At 48.1% G+C, this 17,810-nt stretch overlaps 2 protein-coding genes across 3 annotated transcripts; one reads left to right on the top strand and one right to left on the bottom strand.

Annotated features, from left to right (window-relative positions):
• Positions 1-277: 277 nt before the first annotated feature.
• On the bottom strand, positions 278-5,490 carry ap5m1 (adaptor related protein complex 5 subunit mu 1). 2 transcript variants are annotated; one of them, XM_029258519.1, is made up of 8 exons: positions 5,289-5,490; positions 4,520-5,171; positions 4,148-4,375; positions 3,615-3,754; positions 3,271-3,356; positions 3,036-3,148; positions 1,998-2,094; positions 278-923 (listed from the first exon to the last, which is right to left on the bottom strand). In XM_029258519.1, exons 1-8 carry the CDS (start codon positions 5,384-5,386, stop codon positions 841-843), a joined length of 1,497 nt encoding a protein of 498 aa, XP_029114352.1. In that variant the 5' UTR covers positions 5,387-5,490; the 3' UTR covers positions 278-840. The 2 variants fall into 2 exon arrangements, with proteins under 2 accessions (XP_029114352.1, XP_029114351.1); XM_029258518.1 differs by lacking the exon at positions 1,998-2,094 and having other exon boundaries at positions 456-923.
• A 393-nt stretch (positions 5,491-5,883) lies between these two features.
• On the top strand, positions 5,884-17,448 carry exoc5 (exocyst complex component 5). The gene is made up of 18 exons (XM_018764072.2): positions 5,884-6,433; positions 7,329-7,423; positions 9,763-9,910; positions 10,252-10,446; positions 11,875-11,939; positions 12,459-12,487; positions 12,645-12,754; positions 12,918-12,962; positions 13,141-13,281; positions 13,369-13,451; positions 13,538-13,747; positions 14,481-14,628; positions 14,841-14,949; positions 15,155-15,275; positions 15,409-15,495; positions 15,665-15,773; positions 15,857-16,072; positions 16,325-17,448. The coding sequence occupies exons 1-18, from the start codon at positions 6,407-6,409 to the stop codon at positions 16,511-16,513; spliced, it is 2,127 nt and encodes a 708-aa protein (XP_018619588.1). The 5' UTR covers positions 5,884-6,406; the 3' UTR covers positions 16,514-17,448.
• Positions 17,449-17,810: the final 362 nt, after the last annotated feature.

The following is a 17,810-nucleotide window of genomic DNA, read 5'->3' as shown; positions in this document are numbered from 1 at the left end:
TCATGCCAGTTACCCAGACAGACCCTTTGTGGTGATGACGAGGCCCCAGTCAACTCCTCTTCTGGAGCAGCCTGAGCCCTTGGCCGGCTGCCCCCACTCCAGCCGGCGCAAGAGATCCCGGCTGCTAATTACCCGGCTGATTGAGAGTTGCTGAAGTGGGGCTCTGAGAACTGGGCACGCAGGACAACGGGGCTCTTTATAGGCCCAAATCTGGTGAAGGGCCAGCACCACAACCCAAGCTGCTTCTCAATCAAGACATGTGGCCAACACCCAAGGCAAACTTTAATCCTTTATTTGAGAAAGATCAGACCAGTACTGCACATTGACATACAGACCTTCAATGTACCTCGGTCTATACACCTCACACACGTTCGGTTTACTCTAGTAATTTCTGAGACCACACTGGACACAAACCAGAATCTGGACTGAGGGAATCCAGCCATACAAGCGCAAAAAAAAAAAAAAAGAAAAAGAAAAAAAGTGATCAAAATTAGCCCCTGGTGCAGTCATTTCCAAACAGAACCATTAGAAATGAACTGCACCAAATTTAAGTATTGCAAAATACTGCCTTGCATTACAATTAAGGGCAGACTGTATTTGCCCAAATAGCAAAAACAAAGGTATTTCCATCATGACCAGAATAATATCAAGGCATGAACACATCCTTCTAAATGGTACCATATATAGAACCCAGTAGAGAATGTAGCAAAGTCAGAAGAGCATATGAGTTATTCTCGTTATGCGATGGCCCGTCTTTTTCCGTGTTGTTCAGTCCTCCCAACAGCAGGGGGAGCTACTTCCAGCACCACCCAGTTCTGTTGGGCCACTGCTGCTGTTCCCCTACAGCACCATGAGCGCAGAGGAGATGGGGGCTTCGCCAGCAGAGTTCCAGATGTAGTACTCGGAAGACACCAGTTCTCGGGCTGCAAAGACAAATGCGTTAAAATTTTAGCACCCAACAGTGCACAATAAATGCTTGTGTAAAATGTTCATATGAAAGTCTTCCATTTATTCGTTTAGCAGACGGTCTTGTCCAAAGCGACATACATCTCAGCAAAAAAAAAAAAAACACACCATTTTGCAATGCGACATGCTTAGTTGTAGATGTTCCACGTATTTATTTATTTATTTATTTATTTTTTTTTAAGAGCAGAAAGAATGACAAAAAATTTTGCAAAAAATTAGGAACTGACAAAGAATGCATTTTAATCATCGTCTTAGGCTGCTTTCACGACCAAGCTGAGTTTCGAAGTTCAAATCAGAATTAATTTCTGGGAAGGGGGGGGGGGGGGAACTGGTCTACGCAGATGCCACATGTCAAGTGTATCAAAGAGTCAATGGAATTATTACATTTGGTGCTTTATTTCAGTAGTTTAGTCATGATGTATACCTGTCAGCATAGGTGCCTTTTCTCCCACTTTGCTGGTCCAACCCAGCAAGGACTTCTGATCAATGAGAACACATTCTATGCCATCGGAAAAACCCTCCATACAGTTTTCAAACCTCGCATTAGCCCCCGTAGTGAAACATGCTGCTCTATATGAGATATCCCCCAGACCATGTATGTCAGTGAGCATCCACACACACACACACACACACACACACACACACACACACACAGTTTGTCCCAAGCAGGGTCGTGGAGAACTGGAGCCTAAACCCAGCAACACAGGGTGCAGGGCTGGAGGGGGAGGGGACACACCCAGGACGGGACGCCAGTCCGTCACAAGGCACCCCAACCAGGACTCGAGCACAAGGCACACCAGCGAGCAGGCACAGGCCAAACCCGCTGCGCCACCGCACCCCCCTAGCAAGCATCCAGCTGTGTGTTCATTTTAAACAAATCAATTTGGACAAAACATTCTGCAAGTGTGGAAACAGTCTAGAAGGATCCTGTAGACTACATGGACCTATGTGATACACAACTTCTATTTTGCCATTTGGGTTCGTAGACTCTGAGCATTTCCACACAAGGAAACAACTGAAGAGAGACTCACAAGTAGTAATGCGGGGTTTTGCTGAAGAGTAAACTTGCACCGAGTGCTGATCCACGCAGCATCCAGACAGGGTCAGATCTGGTACCCGGAAATACAGCTGCAGCACAGATTACAACAATCTTAAAGGAATGTTCTATAAAGACATGCTGCCGAAGAGTTATTTGTGCTAAACTCCCCTCTACATGCCATCATAAACCATTTTACTAGACTGCTACTGAAAAGAGGTACAGAACTGGTCCTGTCCACTGCAGAACATTAAGATGAGAGGTGGACAAAACACATCAGCAACTTACTAAGGTAATTATATCAATATAAATATGGCAATATATATCAATATAAACATAACATTCACATCACATTATACTTTACAAATACATAAGTGCCAGAGCTACAAAAACAAAGTTAAAATATTTATTTTGCACAGGAGCGGAGCAACGCCTACGACTTGCAGACTGTGCAGGTTTGGTCATGGACGTGAACATTAAAGACCACGGTCACTACTATGGTCACATGGTCATTAGCAAACTTGGTCCAAAAATGGTAAAGTCATTAAAATGCACCACTGCCGATTGCATGTGGTAGCAACTGGGCAATGACTACATCATCATCTCTCAAAATAATTTTCAACTCTTCCTTCACAGTATAGCCTCTTCCTTACACTGGTAAATTTAATCTTTATATGCATACACATTGGTGTTTCTTCAACCATGATAAAGCCGTACATCCTGTGAACACACGGATAACTGGAAAAACACATTCCATTAGCATGACAATTCTACTGAATTCTGGAATATCTAGACACCCTTCCGGAAGTTATTGGAAAGCGCCACATGATCAGACCTGTGAAAAACTGTAACCTCTTGACCCTGATCCCTCTCTCAATGTATGTGCACATTTACTTTTTGTCAGCGAACTGTCTATCTGCATGCTGTTTTGACACGGTGCTGTGCATAAAACCAACGATAAAGTTTATTTTTCCTGATGGGATCTACTGCTTTTCGTTTTCATGTTAACAAAAAAATTACTGAAGACACTCACTTTGATGTAGGCGGTTAACCCTGTGCAGAGAGGGTCACGTGGTCCTGAAGAAAGCTCCGAGAAATTCACAGTGCCATTTAACGTGACCTCTCGAGACTTGGGAAACTTCTGACCTAGGGCATCAAGCAGAGGAAGCCGAAGCCACCAGGTCACTATGCTGACCATTTTCATTCGGCTAACATGGCAGAAGAGCACCGATAAGAACCGAGTCAGATGGTGGCCCAACTGCACATACCCAGCACCCAGACTAACAGGCTCTTCTCTCTGGACACCTCCAGTTGCCCACAGCTCACCTTCACATCCACGTTATTCACATGACCCCTGCAGAGGAAAAACATAGGCAGGCTAGCACCATAATCACATAGACGAACCCAGGTCCTTTTCCAGCACCACCAGAATTAAACACCTGCGTGAAAAGTTCACCATTATTCCAGCCCTTAACATACAGAACCAACGGTTGTATTTTTTGACAGAGGGTCTGTGAAGTGCTGACTGGCCGGGACAAAAGCAACTGTGACTTAAGGTGCCAGCAGAACAAGACTCAGTTTAGTGGCAGTGCAGATATGTGGGCACCTTTACCTGTTGAAAAAGGGCAGGTGTGCCTCACAGTACTCAAAGCTGTTCCGAACACTCTCGTGAAGTTTAAGGGTCGCGGTCACTCGGAGCTGATTCTCCTCCTCCTTCAGCTGGTAGGAGCCCAGGATGGGTGGCACGGGCACCTGCGTGCAGGTGAGCGGGAGGCACGTGACAACTGTAAAATATGCTGCAGGACGTCCATTTACCGTGCATTCAGCATCCATACGGTACTGTGGCATTTCTGCCTACGTCCAACTATATTTCTCACTGAAAAGACACATTTGCGTTTCATTTAGCTGGGTAGCACATGCCATTCTCCAAACAGATTTAAAAACAGTTCTAAATTTCATTCGCTCCTTCACACTGGTGTTCTAGATCTGCTGAAATGATCATTTTCAACTGAGTGAGTGGATGACCAGAAGTGGCAGAGGGCTCTTCACAAAAGGATCTGGGGGATCAGAAAACCACTGAGCTCATACCTTAATGGAAAATTCTTCATGTTAGCCATAGCCGTACATCGATTTAAGCCTACGTGCCTGGGACGTGTAGCTGCAGAGTCGGAAAGGCTCGAGTGGAGGGGAGAAGGGGAACTTGTAAGGGCCAGAGAAGGAGGAGCCATCGCCATCATCCACGCTGCTGGCCATCAGGAGGCTGGAGTCCAGGGAGGTCACACACGGGTGGACCAGAATGTCCTGCAGCGGGGACCCGTTGGGTGGCAGGGTGAGGGTCACCATCACGTTGGGAAGGACCCCCTCCACTTCACACTGGGGTCACAAAAACCAAGGAGGAACAAGAAAGAAAGGGAAGCAGCGTCGGCGTTACGAGCTACTCTTACAAGCGGCTTTTACAGGCACATCACGGCATCGAGACGTGCCAAGTAAAGCTTACGGAACCGTAAGCGGACCCACCTTACAGTTCACGGTGCCGAACACATCCCACAGGTCCTGCCTGCTGGGCTTTCCGTACTGCATGGAGCGCACCGTCTCGCTCAGGGACACGCTCGCGACCGCCCGTCCTCGGTGCGGTCCCGGCTTCCAGGCCGGCTGCTTTTGGGAGCCCGACGGGCCGGGCGCCGCCACGGAGCCCGCCTGCGGGGCGTCCAAGGGGGTGCCGAGGGGACAGATCTGCAGCAGGACGGAGGGCAGCAGGGCCAGCTTGGAAGCCAACGCCTCCCCATCTGGCTTGGCCCCGGTCCCACAGAGGAAAGCCTGCAGACCTGCCAGCAGGGACAGGCCTTGGGACACGGAGGCCAAGCTGGGCAGAGGGGGGCGGGGCTCCGGGGGCGCCTCCACCAGGACGAGGCAGGCCAGGATGAGCCCCCCCTGAACCAGAGCGAGCACCGGCCACAGGACGCCCCGATCCCGGCCCTGGACGCGGAGCTCCAAGGCTGGGGAGCGCTGGGGGCGGGCGCAGTCATCCCTGGACAGCACGAAGGCTTTGTCGCCATCGCTGAGGCCCAGCTCGGTGAGCAGAGGCTGCAGCACAGCGCCGTCCTCCGGAACAGCCACGTACAGCGCTCCCGCTAACGCCTTGGCGCGGCGCTCCACCGTGGGGAACCTCCTGCGGCGCACCGCAAACGCAACTTTAGGGGCAACACGGGCAGCGGCACGTGAGCGTCCGGTCGGGGACGTCGGTGCAGCGTTTCGTTTCGTTGGTACCCTCCCGGCGGCGGCTTACCTGGAGAAACACACAGTGCCGCCGGCGCCGCCGCCGCCGCCACCGCCGCCACCGTCCCCTCTCTCGTGGCTGAAGACCCAGAGCGCCCGGACACTCATCTCCGCGCTCTCGGTGTGCAGGCAGCGCTTCTCTGAGCCACGAAACGCGCGTTTTTCGCTGCGAACATGCCGACTTGAGGTGTTTTTTGAGAGCCGCCGCCGCCGCCGCCGCCGCCCACACGCGCTGCACCGAGTCCCGGCGTCGCTCTGTCAGTGGGCCGCAAGGGTGCTAGATGGGGAGCCGCCGGCGGAGAGCAGCGCCGAAGTGCGCGAGCTGGACTCGACCGGTGGGAAGAGCGCGCGACGGCGCCGCACTCCGCCGAACAGCGTGCGCTTAAAGTGTCCTACGCGCGAGCGCGTTGGGTCTCTCTTTCCCTCGCGCTGCTAAACACAGCTAACCGTTCCATGTCAAAACGCGGAAGAGGCCGCTCCTCACCTCGCCGACTACAACAACTTCCTGTTCGCACGCGCCGGATGACCGCGGCGGCGCGTGACCCGCGGCGGCAGAGCAGAGCGAGCGACGCCTTTGCGTCGCTTTTACGTGTACGGTATACATAAATATAAAGGCCCTATTTTAATGTTGTTATACTGTGTAAATAATTTTAAAATGCTCCGAGGTGCCACTGCAATCGAATCAGAAATGATTTCTCATGACAGTTGGAGGCAAATAATATATTTACATGCACTTTTTTAACCAAAACCATTAATTTCTACCTATGGATCTATGCAGGTAGACTTAGGCAGCAAATTAAGCACTTGCACTGCAGTATACAAGCGTGGGCAAAGGCGTCAGCCAAGTAAATAATAATAATAATAATAACGTAATCACTTGTTTGTTTGGGCACTATTACCCGTGCTTTGCCCCGCCCCTCCCCTCCGTGGGCGGGGCCGCTCCTCTCCATTTCCGGTCCCGACATGGCGGCTGGCTCCAGGAAGCGGTGGGTCTGTCTGCAGTGCTGAAGCGTAGCGGGCACTTTATCACACCGAAGCGAGCGGGACCCGCCGACAGCCTCACCCTGCGTCCAGTCAGCGCGGTTCGCCAAGTGCCAGGACCGGAGAGCGCTTACTTGGAGGTGGAATATGGCGGCGACAGCACAGCTCTTCGAGGTGGGACCGGCGGCGGGACTGGAGCAGGGAGAGGAGGGGAGCTACCTTGCTAGCTAGCTGGCTAATGTAATGTTTTGTAACAATTAGCTACGCAGCAAAACACTCCGTGCAGCATTTTTATTACACAGGACTGCCGGCCTTCCTGTCTTCCCGTCTGTCAGTGTGTGTCTGTGTCCTATTTGGCCGTGTGGGGCGGTGGCTCGGCGGTGTTATGACGCCGGTGCGAGTCCTCCGAAACCGTTAGCTGGGCGGCTAACTGACCTCACACAGGACAGGCGCAGTGAGTGAGTGGTGACAGAGTGATCGCTGGCAGGAGAAGTGTTCAAATGTGGTGTGTTCCAATACAGCACAGTAAGGTGAGCTGATAGTAATGCAGGCAGTGCTGCTGTCCTCGTCCCCAGAGCTGTGTGCACACCGGCTCACACTCACTGTGAGATCCAGAGCTGGGCCGAGATCCTTGGCCTTGGGCCCAAGTTGGGCTCACATCATACCGCACACTGGACTGAAAACATGATCATAATGATCATTTCTCCGTTCATGTCCATCTCATCTGTTGCTTGAAGCCGAACCCTTTTCCCAAGGGTGACTTGGCATGCTAGATAATCAGCTTGACATTGTGATGTATTCATTTGTACAGGCAGGCTGTTCTTACTAGAGTAATTCCTTTTGTTGAAACGGCGAGATTCAAACCAGCAAGCTTCAGATTCGAAAGTGATGCTTCTAACCACTACAGCGGTCGTTGTAGTCCAGGGAATTGGTATTAAAGATGACATTTTGTGGATGATGCATGCTTGACCCGTGGGGATTCGTGGCTAAGGAGTGTCTGAAGGTGGGTGGGTGGGTCGGTGGAGGGTCTGTGGACGTGACTCATGTAGTTGCCTTTTTACTCCCGCAGGAACCTTTTGATGCCGATGAGTACATCGAGAGGCTCGCCTGGAGGACCCCTGGAGGGGGCTCCAAAGGGGGGGCGGAAGCTTTTGACCCTAAAAGGTAAAGCTGTTCCTCCTCCACTTTGAATCAGTGGGATTGATTGCACGGTGCATATTGCCGGGTGAGACACCATTTACTGTGTTTGTTAACCGGTCAAACAAGTAAACTGTGTGAGGGATGCAGAACTCCCTGCCATTCCATGCAGTCTGGATTGTGGGAAAGTGAACCAGTGTGGCCCTTGGACTAGATTGTCATTATTGCTGGCAGTGCCCGCTGGTTGTGCGTTTTGAATATTTTCCAGTGGGTTTGTGGAGTTTTTGTAGACTGTTTAAAGTATGACAGCTTTATTTGAAACATGGATTGGTCTGACAGCACCCTTTTCACACCCATGATTCTCTGAGGATTTGCTATAGGCACTACTGGATAACCCAGCAAGCCACCGATTTTGTGCCATCTGCTTCCGATGGCCTAAGCCAGGAGTTTCCAGCCTTTTTTGGCCAAGGGCTGCAATCATTGTTATGAATGGGTTCGAGGGCCACACATGCAAAAAGCGATGTACTGAATTTAAATGTCTAAACTGGAAAAATATTTATTGTATAATGCATCAGTATATACAAAACCTGCTCTATAAAGATGAAATATCATAGTCATTTATCTGATATGTAGATATAAGGTATTAAGAGACATAATTCTCGTAAAAATCCAGCAAAGAGAAATTGAACTTCTTACAATTTGACACATTCTGAAAATCAGTACCTGACAATAATACTGCCGTGGACCAGCAACCTGTCTGAGGTGGATCCTGCTTAGCTTTCCACCCTATGCATCCGGGATAAACTCAGTACTGTCGCAGCCTGACTTGCACCAGCGGTTAAGGGTAGTGAGTCTAATAATTTAAAAAAAAAATGATAATGATGTGAAACTTTCATTTTTAAAGTGTTCTGAACACTAGTGGCTGATTGGTCAATACAGCAAATCAGTCTCTTACTAAGATTATTTTAGCAAACTGGGTTTTTTTTTTTCTCTCAGGACATACGATGTCAGCAATTCCCTCAAAACAATTTTTACAAATTAACCAAAAAGTTTTTTACTTTCATGGTGATAATTTTAGCTTCTGCACAGCTCACTCTAACCACTGATTCCACATTCTCTTTAGAAGCTATCGCTGTAGTGAAAGTTTTCTTTTGAGCTCAGATACCTTGACTTCATGACTTTGGACTTGAAATTTGATTAGACAGAGGCACGTTTCATGCTATAACATCTTTTAGCAGATTTCTGAAAGAAGTGAGCCAAACTTTCACTGACTTGTTCTTCATTTCAATAAATAAGTGAAAGTTCGTCCGCATCACTCGTCCTGTATTCGTCAGAAACTATTCTTGATTCAGGAATCATGTTTGCTATCTGAGTAAATATGAATGTTATAAAGAGCAGCCTACTTGCTGCAAAATGGTTAACGGTGATAAAATGAGAGTGAACAAAATCCAACTGCACTGAGGATGGCTGAGCTGCAGCTGAACACGGTCCACAGACTCCAGTGGCACTGCTACTGGGAACAGGGGTTCCACCGTCCACGGTCTGACGTTCTGTCACTCTTGATCACTATCAATCTTACCGACCCACTGTGTATCTAACTATAACTGTCTTACCGCAGGATTTGATAGGTTTTATAACCTTGAAGTAGGTAAAGTATAGGTCATTTACAAATAACCTCATGGGCCTCATTATGTGAGATGGCAAACATGGGTTGGGCACTCCGGTATAAGCGGTGCACCATGGGAGCCTGCCTCTGGCAGCAGAGAAGCACTGAGTCATGACGTAGTGAGCGAATGTGCACTGGAAAGGCAAGAAGGCCTTAAGCTGCAGTAGCCAGTGCAGCAGCACTTATTGAAGAGATTATATAGTCATCATTTTATGATGTTTTATGCCCCCTTACCAGAGAAGCCAGTGCTGACCTGAGACATTTGCTTTGCGGTCCTTACAGGACTTATAGTGTAGCTGACCAAGCTGTCTGTATGTGGACCTGATAAATCTGCAGACCTAGAGATGAACCGCACAATGAAAATCTTACATTTAACTGTTGGTGTTGGGTTAGTTGAGGTGGCATTATTCTTTTCTTTCAAACTAGGAATGGAACGATAACATTTCTTGCACTTTTTGTAGTCTCCCATTGCTGACTTCTACATTAATGATGCATCTCTTCTCTGAATCGAGCTTGCCGGTTCTGCAGTAGGTTTCTGACTCCAGCACAAACACCTCAGGGAATTGTGTGGAGGAAATATTAGAACTCAAGACGTGAACCCCCCCCTCCGAATTGTGTACAGCACTGGGGTAAAATACTTCCAGCAGCACATTTAAGTGGAACAGTGGAGATTCATGTGCACACCGTTCTGCCCCTGCAGGTTGCTGGAGGAATTTAAGAACCACATTGAAGAGCTGAAGCAGCTGGATGAGCGCATCCAGCGACGGGTGGAGAAGCTGGAGCAGCAGTGCAACCGGGAAGCGAAAGAGTTTGCGCGCAAAGTACAGGACTTGCAAAGGAGCAATCAGGTCAGTGCAAAGCTCTTGGCTGTCTCAGCTTTTCCATGCTGCACTCAGACATACCGTATACCCCTTCTGTTCTAGCACCTTCTTCAGGCCTTACACAAGGGTGGTTTTCTTATTTCTGGTTGTCTGCGTTCACTGTTTTAGTTCGTGTTTTGGAATCTTACTTTGTGGTACCTGAAAGTTACGGAGAATATTTTTAGATCAGTGTCTGTTGCATACCAGGGGAACTGTATCCTCATTCAGAAAAGCAAAAATGAGTTTCAGTTACTGTGGTATTATAAATAAATGTAAGGTCTGTTCGCATGTCAGATGGTTACACTCTGGAGATGAATCGGTCTCTGCAGGTGGCCTTCCAGCATTTTCAGGAGCTGGATGAACACATCAGCTATGTGGCAACAAAAGTGTGTCATCTGGGTGACCAGCTCGAAGGGGTCAACACACCACGGCAAAGAGCAGTGGAGGCACAGCGCATCATGACCTACTTCAACGAGTTCCTTGACGGGGAACTGCGCAGTGATGTGTTCAACAACCCTGACAAGGTGGTACCCACGTGCCAGTGTGTATATATACCCATCCCTGTTCAAACTCCTTTTTCGGTGCAGTATCTGCTGTAATAATTCGCGTACATTTACTGCTGTATACATCTGTATTATATACAGAATATATAAGTTGTGCTCTATATAAACCTAACCTTGTGAGCCCCCTTGGTCAAAGGCGTAACCTAAATTAATAACCATGTAGACTCCGGCCCACCTTTCATGACTTGTCATCTTCGCAGTTTAGGCGTTAGCCGCCGTTACCCTGATGGACATGAACATACCTGTCCAGTGATCAACCTCAATGCTAGAAGATTTTTAGACATCTCTTTTTGTACTACCTGCCCAGTCTGCAGCTTTCTAGCTCATAGACTCTCTTAATTATCAAGACTTTTAATTACCAGTGCCGTTAATTCCGTCCATGTGCATAACAGCCCAGTTTTTCCCATCGCTACCAGTTTACACTATTCTGCAAACACCACGGTGGTCGAGCTAAGCCACTGGCAAGCTAAAACACCCAACTGAAGTGGTGTGTTACAGTGAATGTCAAGTGCTTGAACGTGGCACTGCTTTCACATAGTTAATGAGTATTTGCTTCCTAAATAAGAGAACTGTGTCTTATGTAAATATGCTTGTTCTGATCATTTGGCGTCACTTTAGAAAAAAACATTGTGCATTGTAAACTTGTGGGGAGGGGCTGGGTCAACGTCTGCACACTTTTCCACGCGGGTGTCGGACCCAACAGCGTGGAAGGTGTCTGTCCTGCCCACAGCAGAGCGAGGAGTCTGGAGCAGGGAATGTCCAGAAGTGCTGGAATATCTTCCGGATTTTTTTTCCCCGAGCCGAGGAGGGAAGCTGTGAGTCAATAGCTGGAGGGAGGCTCCGCTAATCCCTCTGAAAGGGAGGGCTGGCCCGCCAGCACGGAGACAAGTGCTGCTAAACCCTGACTGCAGGGAGACGGCTACATTACTTACATGGGATTTAGCTAATCTTAGCTAGAGGACAGATACTTAGAAAGCCTTGCAGAGCAAAAGGCAGCAGCCACCTCACGGGAGTGGGGTAATGATGTTAGCTGAGGCAGGCGTCTGTGGCAATGGAATGGTTGCGGATGGTGGGCCCAGTCACTCGTTTGGGTGGTTCGGGAAGGGGGGGTCTCGACGCGGCCGTTCAGAAAGATATCCCTTCCTGGACAGATTATTGAAGGAGATTTAGCCTCTTGTGGGATTACATCCCATTCAGAACAGGCGGGCGATAAAAGAGTTGGACATGTTGCAAACTCGAGGGGCTGTCGAAGCTCAGGTGAGCAGCGTGTGCTGTAATTGGCCGCTTGGTGTACATGCACCGGGTGGTGGAATTACACCCCCAGGTGGAGGGGCTTCTGGTCATTGCACAGAGCCTCTAGCTCTTCTCATGGCTCTCTTCTCTGTGCAGATTAAGGAGGCTGCTGACATCATTCAGAAGCTGCACCTCATCGCCCAAGAGCTGCCCTTTGACAGGTGAGTTTTCAGGGGTGGGTTTTAAGTGTGCGGTCAGGAACCATCTGTGGAGGGACACAGGAGTTGGGAAGCCACTGAAACCTGAGACCCCTTGCCCCAACTGGACACATGCAACATTTTTTTTTTTTAATCCAAACCAGTAAAATGGCAGCAAATACATGTCAAATGCACGTGCACAAACACATTGTCTGAAACTGCTTGTCCTGAGCAGGGTCGCGGTGAGTAGGAGCCTAACCCGGCAGCACAGGTCACAGGGGTGGAGGGGGAGAGGACACACCCAGGATGGGACATGTCAAATGTCATTAATTTTTTGGGATAGTGAGTTAAGAGCAGAGTTTGGAGTGCACCTGAATTACTGACATCAGTTTAAGCCTGATGCAGATGTTACTAATACAGACCAGTCTTTGCGTTTGGTAAATTTTGGTCATTTAGGTAGCCTCCCTATTTCTTGCATTCCTGTTTCTGCCATGTTTGCTTGTTTGCCACATATTTTTTTTTTTTTTTATATCTTCTTAACAGGTTTTCTGATGTGAAGGCTAAGATAGCCAGTGAGTATGGGCCTTTCCGATATTTTGCATTGCTGGGCTGTGACGCTAGTTGGTAATACGAACAGTTGGGCAAATAGTTGGCATGTCCACATTCGACATCATATATATACCCTGTGGTTCTGAGCTTCAAGGCTAGTCAGTCTCTGTGTTCGCCCAGGCAAGTATCACGACCTGGAGCGTCAGCTGATCCAAGAGTTCACTGCTGCCCAGCGGCGAGGGGACATCAAACGCATGCAGGAAGTGGCTGCTGTGCTGCTGCACTTCAAGGTGTCAGAGAAAAGTGTTCAAGGAGCCAATGCAACATTATTTATGTTTACTTTAAATTTTTAAAAAAAAATTAATTTCTCCAAGGCAACACACTGTGCAGTTTCATTGATTGGACACGTCTGCTGGTTAAATTATGAGTATTTCTGGCTTTTTGTACTTACAGGGCTATGCACATTGTGTGGATGTCTACATCAAACAATGCCAGGAGGTATGTGTCTGGATCATACCTAATCGTGCTCTGTGTGGCTGTATCAGTCACGAGGATGAATGTGGTCTTTGTGGCGTGTTGCAGCATTAAGATTAGTGGTAGCAGTGTAAATTGTCACAGCATTGCACTGTTTATGATAATCTGCTGTTCCACTGCAATATGCTGTTTCTATATCCAGGGGGCATATGGACGGAGTGATGTCTTTGAAGACACAGCGCTCCTGTGCCAGAGGGTCAATAAGCAGGTGGGAGAGGTCTTCTGCAGCCCAGAAACGGTCATGGCGAAACTCATCCAGAGCATCTTTGAGAACAAGCTGCAGGTAGTGACATCCTCCAGATTTGGGTGTTTCAGGGCAAGTTGTGTGAAAGAAAGGCCTGTCAACCTGGGTGCTGATGTTTGTTTTCAGAGCCATGTGAAGGACAAACTGGAGGAGACCCGTCGATCTGACTCGGAGCAGTACCTCAAGAACCTGTTTGACCTCTACACCAGGTAAGGCTGCGGTGCCCTTTGGGTTTTCCTGGTTCAGTAGGTTTGGGTCAGCTGTGAAGCTGTCTTTGTTCCCTTGTTGTGTGCAGGACAACAACTCTGGCCACCAAGCTGACAGAGTTCAACCTGGGCTCAGACAAGCACACCTTCCTGTCCAAGCTGATCAAAAACATCTTCTCCTCCTACCTGGAGAGTTACATTGACGTAGAGCGGGAGCACCTGCGAGCCCGGAGTGCTATGATCCTGCAGCGCTACTATGACTCCAAAAATCATCAGAAGCGTCCTCTGGGCACTGGCAGGTAACGCTCATCCTTGAAGATACTGCACTTTGGCACAAGACTTGGAGATTTATCCCCTCTTCTCAGATGAAAAATCCTTAGAGACACATCAAACACAAAATGGCAATCATTAGGTTTTTATAGAAAATTATCTGGAACTGATTTGTTTGGTTAGCGCATCTGCACCGAAGTCCTCTAATCACAGGATTTTTAAGGCTGTCTCTTGTAGGTGGTGTAAACCAACAGAGTTCAGACTAGCAATAGCTGCAGCAGCTGTCCAAACATTCACTGACATGACTTGCACTTCACTTGGATTTTCTCCTCATGCCACCTGTGGTTAGCCTCGTATAAAGTCAAAGACATCGGGCAGTTCGCAGCCCTCCCTATTCGACGACAACGTCCTGTTCTTGTTAGGATTTTGTAGTCAGTGATTAAGGGTTATTTGTTAGTTTTGCACTAACCTCCCAAACATTGATTGCCAAACATTGGTTGCCAAACATTTGCTTGTGAGCTCATCAAACATTTCAGTTGTTGAGCATTTGATAGTGTGTCTGGCCAAAGGGTGTGTTTCAGGTCATAAATAAGCCCTAATTTAACCGTACACCAACTCAGACGGTCCCCTAGTCCTGCACAAATGGTCTTCTAGCATTGTGTGGAAAACTCTGGAAAACTCTGTAGCGCAAGGCTTTGATTTGAAGCCACTTGTCTCTAGCTGAGGCAACACTCTTTTCTCTCTCCTGCTCCATCTTTCCAGTATCCAGGAGCTGAAGGAGAGGATCCGTCAGCGTACCAACCTGCCACTGGGTCCGAGCATCGACACTCACGGCGAAACCTTCCTTTCCCAGGAGGTGGTGGTCAACCTTCTTCAGGAGACACGACATGCCTTTGAGCGCTGCCACAGGGTAACAACTCAACTTTGGCATCTAGTTGTTTTCCTGCCAGGGTTCCTTCCATCACTGTCTTCTGCTACGAAGAAAGAATCACTTCAAATCTTGCTCAGGTTGTATGGCGAAGACGGCAAAAAATTGCCTAGATGAAAACAGAAAGATGCACTCCTTGATCCAGGTGTTTGCAGGTGATGCTTTGGATCTAACTGGATCCCTGTCATTCGCAGCTGTCAGATCCGTCAGACCTCCCCAAAAATGCTTTCTCCATCTTTCTGCTGCTGGTTGAGCACCTGTGTGTTGACCACATTGACTATGCCCTAGAGATTGGCCTGTCAGGTACACTTGTCTTATGTTTATCAGTTTTAGCTGTTTTCCATAAGCAGTAAACTTTTTCACAAGTGATTATTTTGTTTGTGTGGTCCTTCTGGTCAGCATATCAGTGAAATTTAGTTGAAGGTGACAATTCTAATGTTGTTATAACAACGATCATAGTCTGTAGAATAATCATATAATGGTGTTGCTGTCTCCCTTCCCTTGGTAGCAATTCCCTCTCCAGATGCCAAGAATGCCAACCTGTACTTTCTGGATGTGGTTCAGCAGGCAAACACCATCTTCCACCTCTTTGATAAGCAGTTCAATGACCACCTCATGCCCCTCATCAGGTGACTGTGAGACAAGATCTGTGACCGGCCTGTGTTTCCGGTTTTCTCTCAAAAGGCTGGTGGCTTCACTTCAAGATGGAGGTGGCATCAGCTTTTCTCCTCTGATCACTGTCTATCTCTTCTTCATGTGTAGCTCTTCCCCCAAGTTGACAGAGTGCCTTCACAAGAAGAAGGAGGTAATTGAACAAATGGAGGTGAAGCTGGACACAGGCATTGACAGGTTAGTCAAAGACGACAGCATTCTGAAGACTATGTTTCAAATGGCAAAATGGTTTGAGGTTGATTGTTACTGATGCGATACCTGCCTTCATGTAAGGTAATTTTGGTCGGGTAAATAACCTTTGATTTATGTACATAGTTGGACTGACATTTCTTGCCCTTCTGCAAAGGACTCTGAACTGTATGATTGGCCAGATGAAGCACATTCTGAGCACAGAGCAGAAGAAGACGGACTTCAAGCCAGAGGACGAGAACAATGTCATGATTCAGTACACGAATGTAAGTGCTGCAGGAACGAATGTGACCTAGAACTCAGGCATGTGGACCAGCAGTCACATGACCCCACTTTGCCGCCCCCCCAGGCCTGCTCCAAGGTGTGCGCCTATGTAAGCAAGCAGGTGGAGCGCGTGCGCAAGTCAATGGATGGGAAGAATGTGGACACGGTGCTAACGGAGCTGGGCGTGCGCTTCCACCGACTCATCCATGAACACCTGCAGCAGTTCAGCTACAGCTCCATGGGCGGGATGCTGGCCATCTGCGATGTTGCCGAATACCGCCGTTGTGCCAAGGACTTCCGAGTAAGGGTTCACGCCTCAGAGCGAGCAGCAAAAACTGAAGGAATTTATCATATTTGCCTTAAATGTTCTTGCTAATATGTCAGCAAGATTGGGATAGCCTTGGTTGTTCTTTGTATACTGTCATTTATTGTATTTTTTTGTCTGCTTTTCCTTCCAAATATGAGCTTGTTGTGTTTTTTTTTTCCTTCCCCTCCCTTGTAAATTCACACTACAGCCAATAACTTATGGATTATTTCCCTTACCATGCTGCAGGTTCCTCTGGTACTGCAGCTCTTTGACACGCTCCATGCCCTATGTAACCTCCTGGTGGTTGCACCAGACAACCTGAAGCAAGTGTGCTCTGGGGAGCAGCTCACGAACCTGGACCGCAATCTCCTGCACGCCTTTGTCCAGCTAAGGGCCGACTATCGCTCCTCTAGACTGGGCCGCCACTTCAGCTAGTGCCAGATACGAGCCGCCAACAAGACCACCATCTGATCATATGACCCAACCCATGCCCCCAGTTAACTATAACTATTACAGCTTACTCACTCTGAACTAGTCACGGTCAGTGGGTGACCACTGCCAGAGGCCTGGAGGGATCCCGCATTCCCAGACTTCACACTCCACCTTGCTCCATCTCCACTTTCAGTAGAAATGACAAAACTCCTGGGCTGTCTCTGAAATGCAAGGGAAAACAGGAGGTCACTGGCAAAGATACATGAGCTAGAAGGGACCATCATTGACAGGACAGAACAGTACTTCTCACTTTTTTTTATTGGGTCTTTTTCAACAGTGAATTTTTTTTTTTTTTTTTAAAAAGAGAGAGAGGCTTACACACTAGACAATTGTTTGTTCTTTTCTGGTTATTTTTAAATGGCCATAGTTGTATTAGACAGAATGTCTGAGCAGAATGTCTAAGCAATTTAAATGTTAGTAATTTGCTTTGGTTTTTTTATATTGTGCCAAATAATAGTTCAGTGCTACAATGATAAAAGGGAACGTAAGGGATGAGGAGCTGTTACGAGGCAAGCTTAGTGTAGGTTGCCAGTGTATTGCATTCTGGGAATGGCTGGCCATCTGTAACACGGAGCAGTCAGTGGCTGTCCTCCTGTGGGACCTGAACCAGCAACAGCTGTGGGCACAACAGACCTGCTCAGCCATTGTACCTACCAGAGTGGTGTGTGCTCAGAGCCCTGCCCTTTGCTGAGTGGAGGCCGCTGGTCAAGACAAGGGCACCTGCCTCTGGCCTAACCTGGAAGGTCCAGTAGGTCAGCAAAGACTTTGAGTATCGAGGAAGAATTTAAAAACGGATAAGCTCAAACTGGACGTGTTTAATACTTTATAGGTGTATCCCTGGTCTTCCTTACCTTAATACAATACTTACACTAATAGTTAAGGTGAAATATATTAAATAGTGCGCCAGAGCCCTGACTGCAGAAGTGATGGCGCTCTACGGCGATCCCAGCAGTTGGGGGTGATGACGCCCCACACGGAGCTGATCCAACCTACACCCCTATGCTGTTCCCAGCACACAGCTCCTCACCTTCAGAAATGTTTAATAAAGTACTTATATTGTGGTATGGATTGTCGGTGTTTCATTTTCAGAACAAGTGTTTTCACTGAGGTTTTCTACCACGACATGGTCTCAAGACTACATAGGATGTTTTTTTTTTTTTTTTTTGTTGCTGAGATGCCTTCAAGGTGTAAACAGAACAGTGCTTTGCAGCTGTTGCTGCAGGAGCTCCGTTAGCATTGG

This window comes from Scleropages formosus, chromosome 15, assembly GCF_900964775.1.
Source record: "Scleropages formosus chromosome 15, fSclFor1.1, whole genome shotgun sequence".
Lineage (NCBI taxonomy): Eukaryota > Metazoa > Chordata > Actinopteri > Osteoglossiformes > Osteoglossidae > Scleropages > Scleropages formosus.
Note: the sequence above shows the minus strand (reverse complement) of the source record. Positions and strands in the feature narration are given on the sequence as shown.